This window comes from Ictalurus furcatus, chromosome 12, assembly GCF_023375685.1.
Source record: "Ictalurus furcatus strain D&B chromosome 12, Billie_1.0, whole genome shotgun sequence".
In the NCBI taxonomy this organism is placed as follows: Eukaryota; Metazoa; Chordata; class Actinopteri; order Siluriformes; family Ictaluridae; genus Ictalurus; species Ictalurus furcatus.
The window spans coordinates 6,758,140-6,769,628 of record NC_071266.1 but is presented as its reverse complement, the minus strand read 5'-3'; the positions used below and the strand labels follow the sequence as shown (position 1 = coordinate 6,769,628).

Below are 11,489 nucleotides of genomic sequence, written 5' to 3'. Positions count from 1 at the left end.
ACAAGACATGATTCCAGACATATGTTTGTTAAGTAATGTTAGCAGACATTGTCTGTAGTAATTACAGTGTGATTGATTCATACAGGATGAATGTGACTTCATAATGTATGTATGCTTGTTGCACTAAAAAATTCCAGGCACAATACTTGCACATCAATGTAATGCAAACATAATATGTATGTAGGCTATACCTACTTGGTTTCATTTTTTCATTTTGGTATCAGCAGATGATAAAAAAGAAGAGAGAGAGAGAGAGAGAGAGAGAGAGAGAGAGAGAGAGAGAGAGAGAGAGAGACTACTTCCTGATGTGTCTTTACACTTAAAAAAAAAAGTACAAAACCTCTTTTCTTACAGAATATATTAGAATCTTTACCACAATTTACCATAATTTCAGACTGGATTATACAGTCATGTGAAAAAATAAGTACACCCCATGGAATTTTTTTATAATTTTTTTTTTTTTTTTTTACATATTTAGACAAGCAAATATTTGATCCTCAAATGCCTCAAAATGCCTATTAATAAATTTGATACACTCTATCAAATGACACATAAAAAGATTTTCATAGTAATTTTCACAATTTAAATTAACAAAAAAAAAAAACAGTAAAAGAGTAAGTACACCCCTATATTTATCACACCTTAAAATCCATAAAATTTGAATCAGTTGTTTAAGATCGGGTGCCAGAGATAAGAACCTGCGTAGGGAGTGCAGGTGGAACCTGTCTTATTTATACCCCTCTCACATCTAGTGTCTGCAAGGTGGCGTGGCAGGAAAAAGCCATTGCTGTCTAAAAAGAACATTAAAGCAAGACTCCAGTTTGCCAATTAGCATATAGGCAAAGACTGGACCTTTTGGAATAATGTGCTCTGGACAGATGAATCAAAGATAGAGTTGTTTGGTCACAGTAACAGCAGACATGTTTGGCGCAGACCAAAGACAGCTTTTTAGGAGAAGCACCTCATACCATCTGTGAAGCAAATGTTATGGTTTGTGGTTGCTTCGCTGCCTCAGGGACTGGACAGCTTACATTCATTGATTCAACTATGAATTCTGCATCATATCAAAGAGTTCTTGAAGATAATGTGAGGCCATCTGTCTGAAAGTTGAAGTTGAACCGAAAGTGGACCTTTCAACAGGATAATGATCCTAAGCACACTAGCAAAACCACCAAGGAATGGCTCAAAAAGAAGAAATGGAGGGTTATGGAATGGACTAGTCAAAGCCTGGATTTGAATCCCATTGAAATGTTGTGGGGAGATTTGAAATGGGCAGTACATGCAAGAAAACCCTCAAAAATCTTGCAACTGAAAAAATATTGCATGGAAGAGTGGTCAAAAATTAAAGTAAGCTGATGTCAAAGACTGGTGGACAATTATGCAAAACACCTACAAGAAGTTATTTTGCTAAAGGGGACAATACTAGCTTCTGAGGCCAAACGTGTACTTACTTTTTCCACAGAAGAATCTCACATCTATTGATATTTCTGTTGAATAAATGATTGAAAAAGCTAATTTTCCTTGTGGTTTTGTTCAAGTACATCAACTTTATTAATAGGCACTGTTTCAAAGATGATCAAATGTTTGCTTGTCCAAATATGTCAAAAAAGCCAACATTTTCCATGGGGTGTACTTATTTTATCACATGACTCTATAAAGATTACCAGGGGTTATTTCTACTGGTCATATTATAGAAGGTAAAATACTCTGTGTTGTCCATATCGAGTTTCTGTGCACGTTCTTTTCGTGTTTGCATGGCTTTCCTCCGGGTTGTCCAGATTCTTCCCACCTCCGAAAATATAAATAATGGCTGTAATTAATATTCTGTTCCTCACCCCAACCCTAACCGTATTTGTTGTGGGCCATAACTTGTAATAGTGGGCATGCTTTTAAATGGGAGTTGTTTGTAATCCTGACAGCTGTTTTACCAATCCAATTGCAATTTACCAATTGCAGAAATGAATATAAAATCAAGCAAATATTTGGAAGAGCTTGCAATTTTTAAAAATGACTGCAGATTTTCCATAGATTTTGGCCAAGACACGTCATGTGACGTCATCACAACGCGTATTCAACAAAAACCCTCTTCGATTCATGCGTGAACATGAGTACAGCTACAAGGTCTCATTTACCAACAAACATCACTGCAAAAGACCGTGCAGAATAATTTCATGCAACTGTAATTACGCCAATTCAAGTAATTTTCCGCAAAAAAAGCTCCAAAAACTCTTTTTTGGCTACAACAATCACAAAAGAACTCTATCCTCCTGTACGGATTGTTTTACATATTTGTTGTAGGCGTACCTTGTAAGGGGCGTGGTTTGTAATCCTGCAGGACGCAGACGGATAATTGCTCCCGTCTGCAGACATTGGTATTAATTACATTACACCACCTTCTCATGGACTACGTTTACATGGACAGCAGTAATCTAATTATTGACCTTATTCTGAATAAGACAATATTTTGATTAAGGTGTTTACATGAGTGGCTTTTAGAATACTCCTTTCATGTTTATGTTTTACATGTTATAGAACACAGATCGAATAACGGTACACGACATTACGTCCCCACGCCACACTGTCCGACGTCCCTCCAGAATTTCACGTATCAACATACAGTTCGTCTACCTTATGGTACCGTATACAGTCTTGGGTCTTTCATTTTAAATTTTACGAAAGCTTCAAGTGCAGTTAATTATCTGTCATGCTATACGTGCAAATAGATGACTGCTTGAAGCCGTGGGCTGTGTACCAAACCGCGTACTTACCTACTATATAGTAGCCTAAATACATGAATTCCTCCTACTATATACGAGGTAAGTACGCGGTTTGGGACGCAGCCGTGCTCTCTTGTTTGCCGTCAAACGGTTGAGCACTGCCGTGTGTGTACGTGTCCTGTCGTGCAATGGGGTGAAAACTCCCACACGGCGTTAATAGTGTGATTAAGGTGTGTACACGTCTATAATGGACTTCGATAATGCGACTAAAATATGAATACTCCACATGTCTTAATTCGATTTGTGTTTACTTCGATTATGACTTTAGATTAAGGTAATCAATAATCAATAAGTGCTGTTTACATGGTAGTTCTTAATCAGAATATAGTCTTAATCGGATTAATATCGGATTATGTTGTCCATGTAAACATACTGATGTAAAGCTAATCCAGTCCAAATAACTCTGAATTGTTACAAATGTCCACAAGAGGGCGCAAAACATTCCTTTACTCCACAAATGGCCGAATATCATTGGACATTTTGGTCACTACGTCGAGTGTGGAAGTCGTTCTATACATAGTCCCTACATAGTGCACTTATGTAGTGACTGAGGAGTGGATTTGAACGTGTAATTCCTGTCTGCTCAGTTTTTGCACTTTGGGTGGACTAGTGTGTGTTTTATCTTCTCTGACATGCAGTGCACTGGAACGGGATTTGGGAAGACGTGCTTTCAGCTGGTCGTCTGTTGGATTTCAAGGACAAATCCCACAATTATAGATTTCGAAAGGAGCTGAAAATTCACCTTGGAGGACAAATAAAACCAGTGTCAAGATCAAATCGTAGTCAGAGATTTCTCTCATTAAATAATAATATTAAAAAAGGGCGGATAAAAAGAGGCTGAATTGTTGAATTTGGTCATTAGGATGGGGCGTGTAACTGCTGACGCGTTGGAGAAACATTCCCGTCGGTCTTGTGCTGGAGATTTGGAGCGTAAAAGCGTTTTGTGAATGATTTCTTGAAGACTGGAGCATTTCTGCCTGACTTCTCGCATGGAGCTGCCTAGATAACAGTTAGCCGGCTAGCTAACTAGCTTGCAGTGCTAACTGTTCGACTCTTGGATGATTTAAAGGAGGTTTTAGTGAATTGTTTGGCTCAACCCTGTTTGAATGAATACCGAGCTACTGTAACACTGTAACGCTGTAACTGTTCAGTAAATGTAACGCGCCTGGAGACAAGGTGATACTTTGTTTACAGACGCGAGATACTTTTATTTTTCAACAACAATCCACAACACTGTTACAGCTGAAACAACTTCTCTGGACTGTGTGGTTTTTTTTTTTTTTTAAACAATGGGTTCATTAAAAGCCCTCCAGGAGTGGTGTCGAGTGCAGTGTGAGGGATATAATGATGTGGACATTAAGAACATGTCAGCGTCCTTCAGAGATGGACTGGCTTTCTGTGCTATAATACACAAACACAGGCCTGATTTAATGTAAGTAATGCTCTATTCATTTCTGTGCGTTGGGATTTTTATTAATTTATTTATTAAAGCTGTGTGTCGTATTTCCAAGGTTAATGAATCACCTGCAAGACAATATCAGAAGATACTAGAAAGATGACTCAGTGTACTGTTGTGATTCAGACTCAGGGTTGGGACTGCTGGTCAAACCAGATGTGATTTAATAAATAAATAAATAAATAAAATATTGAATTATGTCTAAGACTACAGTGGAAGTCCAAGCGGATGCTCTTAGCCTTTGCGGAGATTATGTGTTAGAAGTTTTGAGTGAGTCGAGCTAAAAATCACAAATGTAGATAACAGTAGCTGCGTTTACACGGACAACAATAATCCACTCTTAACCCGATTAAGATGATAGTTTGATTAAGAAACTACCATGTAAACGGCAGTTTTTACTTACCTTAATCTGATTAAGGTCATACTCGAATTAAGCTCTAATCGAATTAATAGATGTGGAGTACTCCTGTTTTAGTCGCATTATGGACGTGTGTTACAGACATGTAAACACCTTAATCACATTATGAACGTCGTGTGAGAGTTTTCAGCGCGTTTTGCGTCAGGACACGATCACACATGGCAGTGCTCAACCGTTTTACGGCAAACAAGAGAGTTCGGCTGCGTCCCAAACCGCGTACTTGCCTACTATAGGCCTGTAGTGGGGAAAAAATACATGTATCTCGGCTACTATATAGACGGTAAGTATGCGGTTTGAGACGCAGCCCACGGCTTCAAGCAGTTGTTTATTAGCACGTATAGCATTACAAATAATTAACTACACTTAAAGCATTCGTAAAAAAAAAAATTCAATAAAAACACCCAAAACTGTATACGGTACCATAACGAAGACGAACTGTATGTTGATATGTGAAATTCTGCAGGGACGTCGGACGGCGTGGCGCGGTGACGTAATGACACGGGCTGTTAATCTAATTATGATCGATAACATGTAAAACGGGTACATGACAGGAGTATTCTAAAAGCGACTCATGTAAACACCTTAATCACATTATTATCTTACTCAGAGTAAGGTCAATAATTAGATTACTGCTGTCCATGTAAACGTAGTCAATGTTGTGACTTCACAACTCGTACTCATAAAACAAACAAACAAACAAACAAACAAAAACAATGCTCTGATACTAACATCTGACGCCAAGAAGTATTTGATGTACCGTTTGACGTGACCTTAGCGTATGTTGTCGTGCTAGTGAACACACGACACAATATGAAGACGATCTGGACTGTTTAGTCACGATTAATGATAAAATAGTCCAAGCAAGTCAGGGAACAATCCGGCAAACAGAGTTCATTGAGATAATTAATCACTTCATTAAGTAGGTTACTCATGTCAGTATCGAGTACTTGATATTGACAAGTGCAACAAAGCATATACTCACAGTGGTGAGAAAACAATGGTTCTGATTCATAACCCGTACGGGTTTACGTTTTTAACCATTTTTTATATTCATTAACACAAGAAAATTGACTTTTTATCCATTTATAGTTATGTTTAATGTTGTGGAACGTCCATGAAACAAGTTAGCTTAAGGCAGTCAGAAAAGCTCGACAATTTAAAAAAATATATAAAAAATTATACGACAACAAACAAACAAACAAAAAGGTTGTGAGTTCAACTCCCAGCGCCGTCAAGCTGCTACTGCTGGGCCATTGAGCAAGGCCTTTAACTGCTCAGCTGTATAAAAATGAGATAAATATAAGTCGTTCTGGATAAGGGCCTCTGGCAAATGCTGTAAATTTAAGCTTTTATCACTTACTGGTCCATATGAGATTTTTGCGGAGTTTTATTTATTTATTTGTGAATGCTCGATTTGCTTGTATCTTTCTCATTTGTAAGTCGCTTTGGATAAAGCGTCTGCTAAGTGAATAAATGTAAATGTAAATGCTGTGGCTTTAAAAATAATTAGCGATGCAATTTGCAGAGTTTTTTTTTGCTGCTTTTTTTGTGGAAAACTACTTGAATTGGTGAAATCGCAACTGCACGAATTGTTTCGCATGGTCTTACGATGTTTGAGATTTTTTTTGGTAAATGTACTCGTGTTCGATGCACGTGAATCGAAGAGGGATTTGGCTGGATGTGCGTTATGGTGATGTCACATGACGCATCTCGGCCCGATTCTGTGGAAAGTCTGCGGTAATGTTGAAAAATTGTATGCTCCTGCGAATATTGCAAACGTTCCACGATTTTTGTGTTAATTTCTGCGATCACAAAATCTTGGAGGGACTTACTTACAGTATCTTACAAAAGTGAGGACACCCCTCATATTTTTGTAAATATTTGATTATATCTTTTCATGTGACAACACTGAAGAAATGACACTTTGCTACAATGTAAAGTAGTGAGTGTACAGCTTGTGTAACAGTGTAAATTTGCTGTCCCCTCAAAATAACTCAACACACAGACATTAATGTCTAAACCGCTGCCAACAAAAGTGAGTACACCCCTAAGTGAAAATGTCCAAATTGGGCCCAATTAGTCATTTTCCCTCCCCGGTGTCATGTGACTTGTTAGTGTTACAAGGTCTCAGGTGTGAATGGGGAGCAGGTGTGTTAAATTTGGTGTCATCGCTCTCACACTCCCTCATACTGCTCACTGGAAGTTCAACATGGCAAAGAACTCTGAGGATCTGAAAAAAAGAATTGTTGCTCTACATAAAGATGGCCTGGGCTATAAGAAGATTTCCAAGACCCTGACACTGAGCTGCAGCACGGTGGCCAAGACCATACAGCGGTTTAACAGGACAGGTTCCACTCAGAACAGGCCTCACCATGGTCAACCAAAGAAGTTGAGTGCACGTGCTCAGAGTCATATCCAGAGGTTTTCTTTGGGAAATAGACGTATGAGTGCTGCCAGCATTGCTGCAGAGGTTGAAGGGGTGGGGGGTCAGCCTGTCAGTGAGATCCCACTTTTATGAGATATTGTATGTTGTAACTGCTACAAACAGTTTTCCTTCATCAGCCTCTCTTTTTTTCATTCCCTTCAAGTTCATTTTCTTTCTCTGTAAGTTCTTTAAGTTAATTAGACAAAAAACAGCTTGTCTATTCACAGGACTTTCCCGTGGCCGAAAACGTTCTGATTCATTACAAAGCACTGACACTAGAGACTCCTTCCATAAATGTGAAATAAACTTCTTCTTACAGAAAACTTCGCCACATGAAGGATTAGACCTTGCTTATATGCTTTTCTTTGTTAATTATCGACATGATTTTAGATATGTTTATTAGTCTTAGATTATGTGAAGCATTCACCAGATAACGTCCTGTGTAAGTGGTTACTATAGAAACGTACTATAACACATTGATATGAACCGGTGGTTTGCCTTGCAGACGGAACTACTTTCACTGCTGCTCGACAATTTCTGACTAATCAGTAGCAGCTCAAGATTTTGCATTTGAGTTCATTTTGTTCGTGCCTAGTGTAACACTACAGCGACATTTTCACCGGTTTAAAAGCTCACATTTTGGAAATGAACATTTGCACCAAAATGATTTAATCTTAAATATAATAATTTTATACAGTTTGGGGTGACTGAAAACCGTTTGCAAAAGACTCATTTTTATCCTCAGGTGATTATAATGACTTGTTATTAGATTGTTGTAAAGTGCTGCTGCTGGGTTTGTACTTTTTGTGTAATTATTATTTGCACATCCTCATACATAAATACAGGAACTGAAAGATGTAGCTGTGACGTGGTTCATCTGGCAGCTTTCATTTTTGAAACTTGATACAGTGACAAGTGACTATTTTAAACTCAGGGCTGCCAACTTTAACGATTTAAAAATAACCCGCTAAAGTATGTAGGAGTAAATGTAACTTCTGGCCTGATGAGGTTTGCGAAAGGATGATGGGCCGCAGGCATGTGCTTTTAATGTGTTTGTATGATATTCAGCTAGCAAAAAATGTTTCTATCATACTCCTGTGATGTATTTGGAAAGTAGCTGCCTTGGTATCAGTATATTTGGGTCATGTTTGTACTCGCCAAGATAAAATCTGGAGGCATAAAGGCAGTTGTATAATGTGGTGAATTCTTTATGATGGTGTGTGGTGATTATGATGGTAATATTTTAAGCAAGGTATAAAACATGCCAAGGTGTGAGGTTACAGGAAAGTAATCAATGATGGTTTAGTGTGATGCGGCCTAGTAAAGAGTGACACATTGTAATTTTTATTCGTTTACTTAATACTGAAGTTATAGCTTTACCACTGACTATTACAAAGTGCCGATACTGGAGACTCCTTCCATCGATGCTAAATAAAAATGTCCTTATAGAACACACATTTTAAAACATTTGTTCATGTGAAGCGTCGCTGTGTAAGCTACTATGTGAATATCATATTCAAACGAGTCGCACTGTTCTATTAAACTAAACAACAGCATCCGGTCAGAATCAAGCAGTCAGTTGCACTGTGGTATAAACCGTGATAAATGGTTAAGCGGTTATTGTGGTGTAAAGACTCGACAACATGATAACGCCGTTCACTTCTCGAACACCATCACCGATTATTTTAAGTGCTTTTTATAATCAAGTTCGATTGTAACTTGTAGTAAAAGATGTCAATGCAACGAAATAGCTTTAGTTGTTCAAAGCGGCGTGCGTTCATTTCTGGCCATGTAGGACAACTCGGACTAGGTGTTTGCATGCAGTCATGCATGTGACTTATTCAGAGTTGTCGTCTTCTGTTATAAACACACACCTCTCTGTCTGTTACATTCAGAGGCACGGGGTCAGTGTTGTGTACGTGATGTGGATCAACAGAATGGAATCTGACTGTAACAGCAGTCCTCTTTTTTTCAGTCCTTCTTTTTTTTTTTCTTCCTCCCCCTCGGTTTGGTTTGGCTTGGTTTTGGTTGGTTTTGGCTTAGTTTTTCTAGATCTCTGCTTTTAAACCTAAGCACTCACCTTTAAGCCAGAAAGAAATAAGAATGGGATAAGAAATGCAGTCTGAACAAGGAAATAGCATGTTGTTTTGTTGTTGTTTTTTTGCTGTGAAATGTAATATGATGATATGACAATTTAAAAATGAAAAATAAAAAAGACTAATCAGTACCTGCAGGATTTTGCAGTTACAGAAATGAACACGAATCAATGCAATTTTTCAAGAATTTCTGCAGATTTGGGCCAAGACGCATCATGTGATATCACAACATTCATTCAGTCAAAGTCCTCTTCGATTCTCGCGCGTCGAATACCTGAGTACAGCTAAAAGGTCTCATTTACCATTTCATTAATTCAAGTAGTTTTCCTCAAAAAAGCACCAACACTCTGCAAATTGCATAACAAATTTGGTACAAAAGTCTGCAGAAAAATCGAGCATTTTTGGCCACAACAATCGCAAAAAAAACTTCGGAATCCTGTATGGACTGAATAATAATACGATGATGGATGAACGAGAAAATTACAATTCATCTATCACATTAATCATTGCAAAATTGGTTTAGTTTTAGAGCCTTCCATTGTTAATATTCAGGAGGTTTGTAAAATAGCACTTGATCCAGCACATGCTATTATTTTGCATTTAAATTTTTTATAAATATTATTATTATTAATTTTTTTTTTTTTAGTTGGGTGCTGATAGTTCAGTATGGCTAGCAGTTGTTCAACAGTACTAACAGGGGACACTCGGAGTGGTTAAGGAAACCCAATTCCTTGGAATAACCATGGACAGTAAACGGAGTTTTATCCCTCACATAAAGACCCCTTTAGGGGCCTTTAAAATGTCACCAACTCAAAGTTTGTATGTAGAAGCAAATGAACCTGCTCTGGAGAACAGACGCCTCCAACTAGCCCTACAATATACAACAAAGCTGAAGACCAACAAAGAAAACCCAGCTTACCATCTTGTTTTCTCAACCCCTGCTTCAAGCCTATACGAACAAAACCCAAGACATATCCGACCTTTTGGATTACGGATCAAGCCATATTTACAAAATCTAAAAGTAGATATGAGCATACTGGAACAGATACACTTCTGTATAATCCCCCCCTGAAACTTTAAAAAAAAAAAAAAAAATTATTTCAGACCTAACAAGAAACAAAAAATCTGAAGCTCACCCAAATGACTTTCAACAACTCCTCTACATTAGAGAAATCTATCAATCACATACCCCTAAATATACAGATGGATCAAAATCTGAAGACCATGTATCATCTGCATTTGTGATCAATCACCAAAAAAAAGGAATATCCATCCCCAACCACAGCTCTATTTTTACAGCAGAGGAAACGCTGTTGTCTTAGCACTGGACTTCATAAAGTCTATGCAACAGAAAAACATTTTGATAATTACAGATTCAAAATCATGTCTTCAAGCAATGTCATCCCTAAAACATTAGGGATCACCCAACACTTGTAAAGATTCTTTGCAAATTGTTGGATCTGGAGGCCACTTCTGCTGGGTACTGGGACAATGTGGAATCCCGGGAAATGAAGAAGCAGACACTGCTGCAAAAGAAGCATTATCAGCGGATTTCAAAAAGTGTCCAATACCTCCCACTGACCTAAAACCCATAATGAACTCGTACATTAACAATAAATGGCAAACTGAGTGGGACCAATGCACCATGAACAAATTCCATGAAATCAGCCCTATTGTTGGCAAAAGAAATGTTTCTCTGTTTTCAAATCGCCGGGACCAGATCGTCTACACCCGCTGTCGATTAGGTCACTCCAGGATGACACACGTTTTTACTATTAGGAGAAGACTCACCATCATGTACCTTCTGCCAGAATACATTATCCTTGAAACATATTTTATTAGACTGTACTGGTCTTAGTCCCGCCGGGGCCCTGTGTGGGCGGAGTTTGCATGTTCTCCCCGTGCTGCGGAGGTTTCCTCCGGGTACTCCGGTTTCATCCCCCAGTCCAAAGACATGCATGGTAGGTTGATTGGCCTGTCCAAAGTGTCTGTAGTGTATGAATGGGTGTGTGAATGTGTGTGTGATTGTGCCCTGCGATGGATTGGCACCCTGTCCAGGGTGTACCCCGCCTTGTGCCTGATGCTCCCTGGGATAGGCTCCAAGTTCCCCGTGACCCTGAAAAGGATAAAGTGGTATAGAAGATGGATGGATGGATGGATGGATGTACTGGTCTTAACCCCTTGAGAAACTTTTTTTTATTCAGTCAACACTCTGGAAGAAATTTTTAACAAAGTCAAATCTAACAGAATTTTAGAGTTTTTAAGGAAAATGGATTTGAAAAACCGTATATAGAGTCCCTTAGACATTTCTCGCCAT

The 11,489-nt window shown here is 38.4% G+C and overlaps 1 protein-coding gene across 2 annotated transcripts in view; it reads left to right on the top strand.

Moving 5' to 3' along the window:
* Nucleotides 1-3,318: 3,318 nt before the first annotated feature.
* micall1a (MICAL-like 1a) overlaps nt 3,319-11,489 on the top strand; it is a 29,524-nt gene continuing 21,353 nt past the window's right edge. For both annotated transcript variants that reach the window (XM_053637286.1, XM_053637285.1), the window contains exon 1: nt 3,319-4,209. In XM_053637286.1, the coding sequence (XP_053493261.1) occupies nt 4,067-4,209 (143 nt within the window). In that variant the 5' untranslated portion in view covers nt 3,319-4,066. The remainder of the gene's footprint in view (nt 4,210-11,489) is intronic.